The sequence below is a fragment of the Mytilus edulis genome, chromosome 4 (assembly GCF_963676685.1).
Source record: "Mytilus edulis chromosome 4, xbMytEdul2.2, whole genome shotgun sequence".
Taxonomy (NCBI): domain Eukaryota; kingdom Metazoa; phylum Mollusca; class Bivalvia; order Mytilida; family Mytilidae; genus Mytilus; species Mytilus edulis.
Window position 1 is genome coordinate 31,834,054 of NC_092347.1, and position 16,594 is coordinate 31,850,647.

Consider the following 16,594-nt stretch of genomic DNA (forward strand, 5'->3'; position numbering starts at 1 on the left):
AACATCAAAAATAACAAACAACAAAACATCTTATCAAACTAGTAATAACATGTATACTACTATACATATTTCATTTCTACAACATTGTATTCGTGCGTCAGCAAGATTCGAAATGGCTGCACACAAGGAGTGCAAGATACAGTCGTCTACAAATAGAGTCAGCACAGTGCATATATTGAAAACAGTTTTTTTTTAAAGAATGGTAAAACATTAATACAGGATTCCTGAAGGTGAACTTAGTACTCAAGTCTTTGCTAGACATATGACCAAATTGTATCTAATTTACACAACCCTTGAAAAGCAAATTCGAAAATCTGCATTATCATTATGAAAGAGTGATTTACATCTTGTACCGTAATCGGCCGTGTATGGTACGCAGCCCTTGTGACATTAACCAAAGAATTCCGGTATTTTGATGAAAGTAAACTTGATTTATCACAAGGCTTATGAAAAGTTGACTAATTTCATTGACTAAAAAGTCTCGAAATAAAGATGTACTTGTGAAATCGTCTTTTTGATAGGGATTCAAACAGCATACTTGAGGTATTGCGAGACATTAGATAAATTGCTTGCTTAATCTTTGACGAGTATACTGTTCTATATTTCTGTCGAAGGAAACAAATAAAACAAGGCAGGAGGATAGACGTCATGAAACTTCCATTGTGTAAAGAATATATAATATTAAAATGTAAAGCATATAATTTTAACTGCGTCAATCTCAGGACATATGGACAATATTATAACTAGTATTCGACAGATGTCCAAAACTAATATGTAGGTAGGTGTACATGTATGCAACTAGAATGTCAGATCTTTTCGAAATAAGTCAAGACACATGTTAAAATTGAGGGAAATCTTGCCGACTCGTCTATTGAAATTTAAAATACGTTATTAATTATACTACAAAAATATATTGTATTCATTTTTATTTTATACCAATCACTTGTTTAATCTACATGACTAAACTTGCTTAGATTACCCAATGCATGTTAAATATGTTCTTTGTTCATACAATACTATACTACAAAAACTGTAATAGGGTATACGTAGGACTTCATATACACTGTCTATGTCGATACAATGAAATAAAATATACGAAAATATAAAGTTTTGTAATAGACATATACATAGACAATAATAGTGCATTGACTTGACATATCAACGATATAAGGATGAGGCTTAGAAACGAGGAAACGCGAGGCTGTGCCGAGCATTTTCCCCGTTTCGGGCCGAATCCTTATATCGTTGATATGTCAAGTCAATGCACTATTATTGTCTTTATACTGCAATCCAAAAAAACCATTTTCAATTGTTGTTTAGTGTGTTAATGGTATTTACTTTATAGACTTCACCACTACATGTGCCATAGTTTTTCTGTTAATAATAACGTTATAAAATAATCATGAAACTCACTGACTTTGTAAAAAGAGAGAATATACTGTTCTTCTATATACATTGTAAAATAAGGACAATAACTCTTATCAGTTATATAAGCAAAACAACTTTGTAGCACTGAGATCATGAGTTTGAGTAAATATCTTTTAAAAGATTTTAGTTGATTCTTGACCAGGATAACCAATTAATGTGGTTTAATTTTTTACATTATTATTTTTGGAAGTTAACTGGTTTCCCCAATATGTTTTATGATATATTTCAAGAATTTGAAGTTGATATAAAAACAATTATACAATATATTTAGTATTGAATTGAGTTTTAAAATCCAAAGTTTATATGATTTAACATGATATTTGATCGACAAAGCAAGCTATAATACTTAGTTTGTTGGGGAATTTGTTTTTAAATATGCCATTATAGGCTGGTTCTTGTACCTATATGTATCTATGGCATTTAAAAATGACAAAAAAATATAATACAACTTACCATACAATAAATCAAAATAAATCATCTTCAAAATACTACAGGAAAAAACTTAAATTGCATGAAAATCAATTATGTAATTTCACATAATTTTATATAAAAAAAAACCACACACACAAAAAAGGAAATCAATGACAATACAGGTATATTACAGGCAAGGGATGAATGATTGGAAATTCAAACATTTCATTAATATATATGATTGACTATTGTTTGCTTAACTTTTAAACGTAGATATTTCATGCACATTTCCGACAACGTCAATATTTGTACATGTTTTTATTAGAACGAAACTTAAACACGGGACTCTATTTCTTCTTAAATCCAGCAATTAGCCTATAATACAATTTTGATCTTTTTGCTTGTTTACATCGGTTACTGTTATAGTTTTTGAATTATATTAAAAAAAATACTGTTTTTACAGCGGATGACCGTTGAGCGCATTCCGATGTATTACTATCTCCTAAATTTCCATTATGTACATTAGTTTTGGGGTTTTAATCCATCTATACACATGATAAATACGCCGACATAATCGAGTGCAAATTAACATCCCTTATCGCTTGCTATAAATTTATTTATCAAATGAATACCCATCAAATATTTTTTTTTATAATATAATTGAATAATATATTATTATTTTACATGTATGTAAGTAAAAATTATCAATATGCAAACGTACAGAAAAATTGTGTTTGCGCATGCGGAAGAATATCACAAGAACGATTGCTATCTCCTATATTTGTATAAAGGAGGTGAAAATTATATACAGATACATGCAGAGTTATTGGTCCTTGCTCTTTCTGGTTTGCGGGAAAATATGAATGCCTACTCAAATCCAATCTATAAGAAAAATCGAATCATTATAGAAGAGTGTCTACCATGCACATTCAAATGCACTATTTATAACTAATATAATAGAATGATATACATTTCATTTATTTATCTTCAACACAAGAACTTGTCTCAGAAAAAGAAAAGAAAAACATCTGTACATTAACCTCACTTGCAATTATAAAGATATGATTTATTTTAAGACAAGTGTTTGTGACCATTCACAAAAACTTGCGGTCATTCGATGTTCAGTATTTTAGTACTTTGATTATTTACTGTCAATGCTTCGAAAATATAAACAATAAATAGTTATCTTACTTGTATGTTTGCTTACAAACTTGATCTTGCTTGTAATACAAAGCAGCATAATTTATTGATAACATTTTTCGTTTGAAACAATCAGAAAAGTTTGATTTTAAACCAAAAAATATCGCTGCTTTCTTGATGTATGTGAAGTTAGCAGCCGGTTCGTTATTCGTTGCTTTTTTGTAGACTAAGGAAACATTTTTTTTGTCGAAACTTGATTTTGTTGATTTAAAAATATTCGACATTAGTATCTAACGAATCATAACGAATCCAGAGGAATAAGTTCCATGCATTGATATATTGGATCTTTGAATCAAGAAAATTACAAATTTAACAAATATTTACTTGCAATCAAATTATTTAGATTATCTATACTAGTTATAAAATTTAAAAATACTTTATTCGATTGTTATTATCGGCGACCACCTCGACCTCTACCACGACTCCTGCTTCCACCACGACCTCGTCCACGACCACGATATCCTTGATTTCCTCTGTCATGGTGGTCGTCTCCATACCCGTCTGCATTAAATTTTCCATTTCTCCCATCAGATCTTCCATTATAATATTTGTGATCTTCCTGATCATCGACACGTCCAGTCGAACCATTATTAGTATTACTCCCATCCCATTTATTTCCTCTACCGCTAACCGGGGACTTGTTTTGAAAACCTTCCTCTGCCTGATGTTTATTTTGGTATCTCTTCGGACTTTTTTCTACATGGGACTTTGCCGATGACGGTATATGTTGTTTGTCATTTTTATTAGGGTTCCTTGTTTTCTCATTTGTCGTTTCCACTTGCATCGCTTTTTCCATACCCTTGTAACGACCACTACGAGATTGTCCTTGGAAACCGCGGAAGTTTTCACTATTACTTTTGTTTCTCGCAGGATTCTTTAACTTCTTAAACGAATTCATATCTCCAACGTCTTCACTGAAATCAGCTTGTTTGTCTTTACAAAAAGTACTTCTTTTACCTCTAACAGTTGTCACCTTGGTCTTTTTATTGTTTTTTGCCGTTGGAAGTCCGTGTGTGACGAAACGTGGTCCATCATCATACTGGAACTGTGCTTGTTGATTAACGTTTCCCTTACAAATCACACACGAACTGTACATGATCGTTGATACAGCATGCCCTGAAAACGACAAACGAATAATTTATTGTGTGACAGATACATACATGCAGGTATATTTTTTTTTAACTGAACTGGAATTTCACAATACAAAACTGATAAGACATAAATTCAAAAAAAAATCGGGTTCCTATATGGACAGTTGTTCTCCATTCGTTTGATGTATTTCATTATTTGATTTTGCCATTTGACTAGGAACTTTCCGTTTTGAATTTTCCTCGGAGTTCAATATTTTTGTGATTTACTTTTTGTTATAGCTTTCCAAATATTTTTTCTTTTATGGGTATCAAAACATTTGGCCCCAAGTTCTCAATACATGAAAAAAAAAATACAAGAAAAGCATATTTGATAAGAGAATACAATAATAATGTTAACGTTGTTTTACGTTTCTGTGAAATTCTATACCAAATTAAAATGCTTTTTTTTTCAGGACTTAAGTAGAATCTATTGTGAATCGAAGCCATGTCTGCAAAGATTTTGTTGTAAATAGACATAGGAAGATGTGGTGTGAGTGCCAATGAGACAAATCTCCATCCAAATAACAATTTTAAAAGTAAACCATTATAGGTTAAAGTACGGCCTTCAACACGGAGCCTTGGCTCACACCGAACAACAAGCTATAAAGGGCCCCAAAATTACTAGTGTAAAACCATTCAAACGAGAAAACCAACGGTCTAATGTCAACTTTGTTGGAGCTTCGAACATGTGTTGTCCGTCTCGGACAATATAATTGTAACATGACCCCTCAAATTGAGTGCTAACATGGAGTGCTTTTACATAACATGATGTGATAAAAAAAAATCCTACCATTTTGACATATTGTCCATTCGCCCTTATGTATGCCAAACACATTCTGTAATTGCGGATATCTTCTGGTATTTGTCAAGTATCCATCGCCCTCCATGTCTGCAATGAACGGTCTTAATATTTTATTAAGCTGCTCCTTTTTTATATATTTCTTCATCAAGAGTACAACTACAACTATGTCATGGCCTGTTATTGATAAATGACCATTAACGTCGGTAAATATGCCATCATTTTCTTCAAAAAAAGTTTCAATCGACTCCACCAGTTCTGGTGGAAAATCTTCTGATTTTTGTCTCACAGGCTCCTCTATGAATGCAGGAAACCAATCAGCATTATAGAATGTACCTAATAATTTTGGGTTTGTCGTGAAAAGGCACAATAGCCATTGGATATGCAAACAGAATATATTCTCAGACAATTGCAAGTAATCTTTAAATGATTGTGCTGTTTCAATATCGTTATGAATGAATTCGGTCAATTCCTCTGCATCTTGAAATTCCTGATCAAACCCATATATTCGTCGCGTACGCTGAACGACATGAAGATATGTTGCAATGCTTGTTGTATACTCTTCGAATAATGTGAGCATTCCAGCATCACATGCAGGATACAACGTTTTAGAATTGATTCGTACGTTACGAACCTCTTTTTTGGCATCTTCTAGTGCCATTTTCTGTCTTTTCAAAATCCGTTCATATCTGGGATGATAATAGATAGTTGCATCACAGCATGGACATTTGGAAAATAAGTCATTCTTAATTTTATCCATACAATCATCGAGATAACTGCTTTCAAAAGAGTGACGACATTGTGTCAAAGTAACAATTTTACTATCTTTAGTAACATCCTTACAAAAATACATTTCCGGTTGACAATCAACACACTTCAGTGGACATGGTTCACCACAGTAACCAGGACATTGATGGCCACAAGACAGCATCTTATCACAAACCTTATCGCAGCTTTGGCGATTGCAGTCTTCAAAGCATAGTTTGGTACATCTATAATGTTTACATGCCCATGGACATTTTTCTTTACATGGCTTGCATGGATCAATGCATTTAGAACGACATTTCGAATGGGCACATTCAAATAAGCAAGACTTTAGGCACGGACTGCACTTCATGCACGTTTTACTTGGACAGGTATGGCCACACAACATTGTTTTTCTGCATTGGCTTGTACATTCACTATGATCATGCATTCTGCTTGCATGACAAGGCCCCGAACAAGCATGTCCACATAACATAGGTTTCGCACACTTTTGATCACAATTTTCTTTTTTTGTATTACTGCATGCTACTTTTATAACATGGTCACAGAAAAGAGTCTTGTCTATGACAACCTTGCATGGAGATAATTTTGTACTTTCTATTTTCCAACATGGTACAGATACAGTATGTCCACAGTCGTCACGCGTGTGTGTAACATGCTCTAAACATTTATTATCTGGTAGAATCATACTTCTTTTCTGCCAGCATTTAACTTTAGCTGAATGCCCACATTTTTCCAATTTTATCTCAACTTCTGTGGTACATTTTACGTCTGAAACATTGACTGAGCATAAAACCATTTTTCTATGCTGACACTCAGGCAAATACTTTAAGACTGCAAATTTACAATTTATAGTTTCGGGGTTTATATGGCATTTCATTTTCTGAGTATGGCCACATGAACTTAGCATTTTCTTTACGATTGATGTACACAGATATAACTTAGGGTCAGCTGAACATGGGATACTTTGTTGATGTTTGCAACCTTCTAAAACAACTTTAATAAGCTGTTCGCAATCACAGGAAATTGGGAAATGACATGATTTCTTACATTGGTGGTCATTTTTGCAAGTTTTGTTGCATGAGTCAGTACATTTAATTGAATTACTTTTGTAACATTCGTGTGTCTTGGAATGTTTGCATTCAAAGACAGTTGTAACATTTTCTCTACATTTTACCGATTCAACATCCTGATGGCACAGGAGTTTTATTTTATGGCCACATAATGGGAATTCTTTTTCAACTTTCGCACTGCATTTGTGTGCATTGTGATAATTCGTATCAGAACATTTCCTTTCATATTCATGACCGCATTTAACTCTTTTGTCTGGAATAACTACCTGACATGTGTTATTCTTGACGTAGTTGGAATCGTAGCAATGTCTTCTGTATCTATGACCACACGATAACCATTGTTCAGTTACAATATCATTGCATCTATGAACCATCTCATACAATTGGTCATGACACTGCTTTTGATATTCGTGTCCACATGATGTTCTGTTCATTGTTACAATTACGCTGCACCTAACGCGAATTTCATACGTTGTATCAAAACATTGCCGTTCAATTACATGGTCACATGATGATCGTTTTTCGATTATCTGAACTCTACAAGGATTCAGTCTTACAAAACTTGTATCATGACATTGACGTTTAAACTCATGAATACAGTGCGGTCTCGTCTCTGTTATGACTGTGTCACATTTGTGACGTTTTGGATTAACATGACATTTTATTTGTGCTGTGTGTCCACACTGTAGTTCTTTATCAACAATGGATTTACAGAGAACAGTACTTGGATCGACGCAGCATTCCATTATAGCAGGATGCTCACATAATAATGTTCGGGTTACTTTAGTTGGGCATGGATATTCAGAATAATCCAAATAGCACATGAGATTGATAGTGTGCTGACATTTAAGCTCCCGTGTTGTTATCGCACAGCATTTACAGTCAGAATCAAAATGACATCCCTTCGGACATTTATGCCCTTCTTTGCATGTCTCCGAGCATTGTTTTAAGCATACATATGACGTATGTTCCTTGTCAAATGGATGACAATCGTATCGACAAGCATGTCCACATGGTAATCGAAATTCACATGGAAGATCACAACCCCCGTCTTTAACTTTCTTGAAGTCGCTAGGTAGCTCTGCTAAAATTCCTTTGTTTGCTGGATGATTTTGACAGTACAGTGGTAGCGCTTTTCCAAAGGATGTGTATTTATGGAAAGCGTCGTTTTCATTATTGATGTCTTCTTCGATTTGTAATTTTTTAATTATAGTCTGCCAGTGTTTAGACCTTGTTGTCAATGTAGAGCTGTTCCCTATTATAAAAAGTCCTTGTTTTGCTCTAGACAAAGCCACGCAAATTCTGTTTTCTCGATTTAAGAATCCGATATCGCCTCTCGTATTGCTACGCACTAATGACAAAAGTATGATTTCATTTTCTTCGCCTTGATAGTTGTCAAGCACACATATGTTTACTCCTTCGAACTTTGATCTTGGCATTTTTTCTTTTAAGCAAAACATCTGACCAGTGTATGCCGCAATTATCGTTATATCAGATGGTTTATATCCCTGTTTTAGCAAATAAAGACAAAGTTCCTTGAGGTATTCAGCTTCGTGTTCATTTGAATAACTTCTGCCTTCATCTTTGAAAGCTTCTTGTTTGTTATGTGTGATGAAGAATAAGCTCTTACGAGTCCCTTTCATCGGTGGATATTCGTATACATTTTTGTTGTCTATAAGAACATCATATATATGGCGTACCAATTCAGAAATCTCCGGTCTCATTCGATGCTGTTGCTGTAGACAATGGTAACTTAGGTCGTTCTTCACCATTCTTTCAAACAAAGACACAGATAAATTGAATTTTATGGCAAGCTCATGCACTGCTGGTTTTGGTTCCAATTGCTTATGGTCACCAATCAAAATCAAATGTTTACATCTTGGACTGATTGCAGTCACAATGTGAGCCTCCGGTACTTCTGCCGCTTCTTCGATAATTGTGATTAGAGGTCCAACTTTGTTTAAGGATTTACTATATCGTGCTGCATTGGTTGTAGTCATAGCAATAACCGAAGCCTGTTGCATGATATATTCGTCTACTTCCATACTATTACGTTTGTAGTTGTCAAATATCTCGTTAAATTCCTTAACACTGTCCCTCAGTTGTTCATGTAGTATAATAATGTATTGCCTTAACCAATACCTATACAGTTGCCAACGCTCCTTCATGGACAGTGTCCAGATATTTTGGATTTCCTTTACTTGAGATTCTGACAAGTTTTCCCCATAATGCAGTTCTTTTGTTGCTTTCTCTTTTTCCAGACGAAAAATAAGTTTAAATTTGTTTTCAAGCTTTTTTTTCTTTTTAAACTGAAATGAACTTTTGTATTGTTTTTCCAGATCGAGGCCTATTGAGTCTGGGTTACACATTAAGCCAACATCATCAACATCAATGTACCGCTCGTTGTGTGTACATTCTGCATCAGAAATCACTTTAGTAAACTTTTCTTCGTTAGGTTCAATCGCAAGAATATTGAGCTGATCGTGGATTTCTTTGTCAGTTTTTTGGTTTTGATAGTATTTATCCACTTCTTTAAACCAAGAATCCGGTGACACATGTAGCCACTGCATCCATACAAAACTTGTGTCATCTCCAAACTGATTTGCATGATTTTCTGAAAGGACACATTCCACAACATTAAACCACAGAACAATATTTTTGCTTTTTAAAACGTCGATTGTGTCTTTAATCTTCTTTATTTTTCTTTTAGCTGCACCTGCTTTATCAAGTACACCAACTCGATGATCATCAAAGTCCCATCGAACTTTTCTCCGTATGTTTTGTATCGAAAGCTGTTCAAGCTTAGGATTTTTACATTGGCGTCCAAATCTAACTACTCTGGGGAAACGACCATCAAATAAATTTTCTGGCAAAAAATCAACAATCCCTTCAACAAATTGATCTAATGCATGGTTTGTGTAACAAACAACTAACATATATGGCTTCGGTAATGATGAAGGACCTTGATATTTTTCCTGTAAATCGTCATCCTCCTGAATATCAGAATCCTCTTGTAACCATTTGTTACTATTATGCAGTAATGCTTTAGCAATTTGCAAACCAAGGTGAGTCTTACCAGTCCCGGGTGGACCTTGGATAAGCACAAACTCCTTTGTAAGTGCAGAAATAAATGCTTTTCTCTGAGATTCGTCCATTTGCAATATGCTAGTCGAAGGCCAGTCTTCCTGAAACATCTTAACATTAATTTGTGGTGGCTGTTTAGCAATAGTGTTTCTACGATTTAACCCATGTGTGCTTTCTATGTCAATGTGGCAACTTCGAATAATAGGTCTAAGATCATACTCACAATCTTGTGATATGTATGATGGTATATTGACTTCTTTTTCACAACCAACAAGATATCGTTGGAAAGGGAAAGTGTCTTCATCTATGCATTGCAATGCTTTGAGTACATGCTTGTAAGCTTCAAAATATGCTGATGTAGGCTCTATCATCATTCCATATGTATTTCGTGGCAGCTTTATGTTGGTTCCAACATTAAAAACTTGTACAGCAAAACATCCTGTGTCTTTTAAAGCTTCTCGTTCACTTTCTGCTACTACAACGAAAAAATTCGTATTGAACCGATCAAATGAAACAAGCAATAATGTACCATAAATAAGTCTCTTTGATTTGATCCAGTTGATACGCTTACGATGGTCTGGGTCTACTTTTATTTCAAACACTTCACCAGATTCTATTGAAGTGCTTTGTTTCGTTACTAGCACGTCCCTATAGACGAGTCCGGTTTCTAATCTAAAAATTCCACTCCTACTTTCTTTATCTTTTTGTTTGAACTCCATAAGAGCATCTCGGAGTGGTGACACGCAGTCTTCCCTATACAACCTAAACTGTACATCTAAATAATGGTCTAAACTCAAATATTTCCCGTTTACTTTGTTTCGTCTTAAGAAATTTGCTGCATTTGATACGTCATTATGACCAGGAATAACTGACATAGTTCGGAAATCCTGTGGGGGAACAAATTTGTCTTCAGCGTCCTGTTTTGTCAAATATTTTGTCTTTGGTCGTTCTTCACAAACCTTCAGTATATCCTTCTTCAATTCAGAAACAACGCAAAGCCTCTTCTCTTTATCTTTGTATTCATCACATTCGCGCACTTGTTCATTCAAGAAATCTACAAGTCCAATAACGTGTGGAGTTGTACACAAATGAGGCATGCTTTGGTATAGTTCTTGAAGAATTATTAAATAGTCGTCAAGAAGACAATGAAAATCATGATCACGTGTGTTATTGCATGTCACTCCTACAAGTAATGGAATGCTCCGGTGCTTTATCATGGTTGAATCAGACCACATAATCAATAACTGAAAGACTTCCTGTTTTTTATTCGGATTATCACAACTAGAAGCCCTTGCAATAATATGGACAAACAAGGATAAAGAATCGTCTGATAGATTCTTCTTATCTATCAATTTATCAAAAACGTTCATTCTCTTTACCAATATCTCTAATAACTCCTCACTCTGTAGATTTGATCTGTATAAATTCACTATGAGATCTTCTGGTTGTATATTGCCTGGACTTTTTGACGCCATTGTCAAAGTTTTTATCGGTTTGATTACCTAAAACGATATTTAACACATTCTAATTAAAAGACTTTCAATAATTCTGTGAAGGAGACGAGATTGATTAAAGTCCTTAAGGGATCATTTTGTCAATGAAGATAATTATTGTATTTTTGAGATTATAAGAAAAATCAACAACATAAAAAATTTCAAGCAAAAATCGGTTGATTTGAAGCATGATTTGCTTACCCTTCCGTAGTGCATGAGACCACTCCGGGTTTTGATGGGTTTCGTTTTTCCTCAGTCTTTATTTTTCTATGTTGTATTTTGTAGTACTATTGGTCTGTTGGTATTTTTATTTTTTAGCCATGTCGTTGTCAGTCTGAATGGCCCTCTTGTATATTTCGTCTCTCTTTTTGACAATGATGAGAAACGGCATTCGTATCTCATTAGTCTCGATCATCCAGCCGCTTTATTTTTTAAAGTAGAGCGTCGCTATATTTAAATATGCGTCTGGGTTATCGAGACTAGTATCTCATTAGAAGTACCTTTTGTCAACAAACATTCTTATGACCTTGCAAGTTCGACTGTTCAACCGTTCTGAAGTCCGTTTTTATGTTATATTCAATTTCTAATTAATTGATATTATTCCATTTATTGCCAACAAATTTCAATTTTAATCGATTAAACGATTTTGAGATATGCTGAACAGTCACTTCCTGTTTGATGGATTATCTTCCCCCGTTTTCTAAAACTGAGTTGGTTATTCTTTAAATTACATAACATGGCGAAATTCATTTGTTGAAACACTAATATGAAGTCATTTATTTGTTGTGTGAATATCTAAGCAATAAAGCGATTGTTTAACAGATTGATTGTTTTAAACCCAACGCGACGCATTTAACAGGTACAAATGTAATCTAGTGGCAAAATTCCAGATCTTTTTGACAAGTAACACTAAAGCATATGTTTTTAAACTTGTAACTTGTGATATATTGTCACATATTGATTTGAAAATAGCTAGACATGATAGAAGTATTAGTCACGGTGTGTCTTTTTAAAAATATCTCCTAATATATTATATGATATACAATTAAAATTGCGTATATTTAGCCATTTACATTTTGTGTAATGATTTGCATCAACTGTCATTTTAAGATCCGAACACAAATTTATAACCCTAATGCGGGGTTCACACGTGCACATTGCCGATTATTGCTCCCGTTTGAGATCAGACAGCAATACGACACGAAAAGTGAAAAAGTCGGATTAGTATCCTCAATTAACTGGAATGTCCTATCATTGTCTGAACACAGTCGTTTTAGTTCGTAACAGATTCTTACGGGTCGGGAAGGGTCCGAAAAGTTCGGCAAAGTACCCCGACAGTTAGGTGCGTCCCGTAACATTCGGGACAACTCAGCCGATTTTGTCTAGTCGGATTACAATCGTAGCAATGTCGTGACAGATTCTGCTGTATCGGATCGAATTCCGAACAATGTCTTGTGTATTCTGGACGGTGTCTTGTGGAACGGGAATGATCTGGAGTAATTTTTCATAGTTGTTTTTCTGCCGATTGAGTCCAGATTGCATCCAGATCTTGTCGATTGCGAACCGTTTTTTGCCGAAACCGTTCCGAAACAGTCCCGTTTTTAATACAAAATTAATCAATGATACCCACGTCAGAGTCCCGATAATTACAGAATACAATACGACTGAGACCAGACAAAGCCGTTTGCAATGCGATAGAGCGGACCGTGATAGGATTACGTTCCGTCAGTACCTGATCATCCCGAATATGCCGACAGTTTTTAACGGATATCTTCCGTCAGCGTCGGTTCACTGTCTGGTCACTGTCTGATCTCTGTCGGATTACGTTCGGTAGAGTCGGGACGAAGTCGTGACATACTCGGTCGAATTTTACCTGGCGAAAAATACAAATCGGGTTAGAGCGGCTTCAGAACGGGATTATCGGTACTAATTCGCTTAGAAACGGTTGAATATCGTCGTTTCCTGAACACTATCTGATTGTTGTCGTGATCAAATTATTTTTTTTTACAAATTTTGATTTAAGTTTGAATTTCCATCCACGATTCACAGGATCTTGATCAGACTTTTGATAAATTTTAATCGGGAATGGTCCTGTCGAGGACGATAGTCAAAATCGTGAATGTGTGACCCCAGCTTTATTAAAAATAAGTTTATTCAAAAGACCCCCTTCAAGTGCACATGGAGCGTATCTAAGTTTACGAGCCCTATAAACAACATCGCGTTAAAAACTTTTTTGTAAAGATCTTCATTAAACGTTGGAAACAATTCGTGTAGATATACGAATAGATCCCAAGGGAATTTGATAAAACAAGAAAGAAAATCTCAATAATTGTAGCAACAACAAAAAATAATTTTGTCACTCATTTTTGAACACCCTACCCATACTTATTTTAACCTCCCTTCTGAAACAAATTGGGTTTTTAAAAGTATTTTGAAGCAAACAATGGAGAAATCCCTATACCCTTCCAAAACAAGATAGTGGTCCGTCTTATGAAAATGTCTGAATCCGCCCCTGTATCTCTTAAAAAAACATAAAATTTAGAATTGGTTGTTCATTAACGGTACCATTATTTGATATTCTTAGGGGAAGGGGGATTTGGGAAATGAATGTCATAGCCAGGTATAAGAACCAACATACTATGTTTGCCCAAGACGGGTTGAAAATATACATTATACTCAAAAACCTGTATATTTGTGTGTAAAAAAATATTAAAGTATAAATACAGCCGGCCTAGCAACAGGTTAAAAAGATTTCTTAACACCTCTCCCACTCTTTTCCGAAAATCTAATGATCATTTCTGCTTTAGACTAAAAAATAACAGCACGCAATTGGTTTCTGCAAAGTTTTCTATTGTGGTATTTTCCAATTATTTATATATTTTATATGGCCAACAAGAACTCAGAATTGGAAATACAATATGTTTATTCAATAGTTAATGTTTTATTTTATTTTTATATGCATCTACAATGTACTTCAGTACGTGCATACAACTATAATATTCTTACCAGTTGGTCCTGAAATAGATACTGAATACTCTAACTCCAAGATAAGTTATGTTTAGTTAACTATCCGGGACGTGCACACTCTGGCCACATTTAAATCTTTAACGATTTGTTAGAAATCTTTGAATATATATTTGAGATTTTACTCAAAAAAGAAAGTGAAAGTGGATGTTTTTGATTTTTAGAAAACAACGTCACCGAAATCAAAATGTACTGAATATACAAAAGTAACCAAGAGAGTCATAATATCATGACATGAAACACACCGCTTGTTCGTGTGCATTTTTAGACTTTGATATCAAAAATATCGAGTTGAGACGATGTTTTTGATTTTGTAATTTTGTAAACGATTCCTGAACTGTGAACCAAGAACCTATTTTTGTCCTCAAAACTTTAATTTATTTTGTATGAATCAATATGTCAAAATATCTTTTGATTTTTTGATATTTATAGTATATATAATTGTCTATCATTCATTAATTAATTATTTTTTGATTTTGTGAAAGGGTCTACAAATGTGGCTTTACATCAAAGAGACAATAACCACACGAAACCAAAAAAACAAAAATATATCTTTAGTGCAATATGTATAATATGTAGTCTTCAACCTTAGCATTCAAACCATGTCTTATTCTCTTCTTTTTTTTTTATATTCGACCATAGACAGGACGGTGTCTATACAATGTGCCAAGTTCTAATTTTTCTACTTTATAACTAGATCTTGAATTACTTTAACCTTCAATTTGAATAATAGTCTTATAGAACATGATATATTCATGAGTTGAAATTATGTTTTTCCTTAAGGAACTGCGAGTACTCGTACTTCAGTGCTCTGTGTCTTTTGTCTTTTTGTTATTTGTTTATGTGCTTATTGTTATTCTGCATGGTGAGACAAGCGTTTTCCCGCTGATGTTTATAATGTGTTCTTATTTAAGGGTGGGGATGCAAAAATATGAAAAACCTGCAACAATCTTGATGTGTCTAACATTTGTTTGTTCATTGTTGAAGTAAAAATCAGGCCGCTGGTTTTCAACTTTAAAATGTATCAGATTATATCAGACCGTGTATATCAGACCGTGTTCTTTATAAAGACTGGTATTATACAGTAGTGATATTGCTAATTTTTGAAGAGCCGTATATGGAACCGCAATCGTTCAGCTTTTGTCCTTTTGTCTTCGAGGATAATATGTGTTTTAATTGACAAATTATGTTTTTTCCAATTCACTGGTTTTCGACACAATGGAAAGAAAACTATCATTCAGGGGAAATAATCTCCATAAGGTCATTACGACTGATTTGCAAATCTTAATGTCCTGAACAGTTTTGCAAAATCTACAAAAAAATGAAAAATATCAGCTATGGCAATAATCATAAAAGGAGTTAGTTTTTTATTTGTAGATATCATTGTGCTAAATGTCTTTGTTCGTTACAATATCGCTTTATCTGTAATGAGTTCTGCACAAAAAAAAATATGGATAAAAAAACATCTTCCTGAGGTTATACATTTTTTATTCATCCGAGATGTCTTAAAGTATAATACTTTAAAACATTTTCTTTTGATATTTTTGTGTAATACATAATATATCTATAATTGTATATTATTTAATTTTGGTTGTAACGCGTCTTCTGATTGGTTGACGGTTTTTTTTTATCAGCTCATAGACATAATTAAGTCATGTGACCGTGACCGTGACTTCAACGTTTTTTCATGATTTATTTCGGTTTAAAATGGAATTTAGAATTAAAAATTATAAGAAATAACTGTAATATTTTATCTGTCTATTCGAAATAACATAAAAAAAATGTGTTACACACTATAAAGGTTGCACTTTGTAAATACAGCTGTTTCTCAAAACACGCCTCTTTTGGGGAGGATCTTTAATATTGATTTCACAGATAAATTAATTTGGTTTACATACTGGTTACCAGTTATGCTCTCTGTGTTCCATCTCACAGAGACATAACTTGGGAATGTTATCAGTAAATTTACATGTGCATATTGTTTACATTGAAATCTGTGGTAACCTTTCATTCGAAATTGTCAATATTTACAGAAATGCAACCTAGAAAAACCCACTACGCCGGTTATTCAGTGTGTACCACATTTTTTATGTTATTTATTCATAGACAGAAAAAAGATAACTATCATTCCTTAGATAAATTTTAAATAATTGAATAAAGATAAAAAAAAAAATCTTCGGTTAAGTT

General features: G+C 33.9%; 1 protein-coding gene across 1 annotated transcript; it reads right to left on the reverse strand.

The window, feature by feature from the left end:
* On the reverse strand, window positions 1-14,489 carry LOC139519452 (NFX1-type zinc finger-containing protein 1-like). Its single transcript, XM_071311554.1, has 4 exons — window positions 14,390-14,489; window positions 4,960-11,392; window positions 3,416-4,155; window positions 1-2,721 (listed from the first exon to the last, which is right to left on the reverse strand). Exons 2-3 carry the CDS (start codon window positions 11,363-11,365, stop codon window positions 3,431-3,433), a joined length of 7,131 nt encoding a protein of 2,376 aa, XP_071167655.1. The 5' UTR covers window positions 11,366-11,392; window positions 14,390-14,489; the 3' UTR covers window positions 1-2,721; window positions 3,416-3,430.
* Between the last annotated feature and the right edge of the window lie 2,105 nt (window positions 14,490-16,594).

Excerpts from the sequence above, each read along its gene's own strand:
- LOC139519452 (XM_071311554.1), bottom strand. The coding sequence starts at position 11,365 with ATGGCGTCAAAAAGTCCAGGCAATATACAACCAGAAGATCTCATAGTG. Across the intron at positions 4,156-4,959 it reads ATGGACAATATGTCAAAATG|GGCATGCTGTATCAACGATC; the intron begins GTAGGATTTTTT and ends TGTCGTTTTCAG.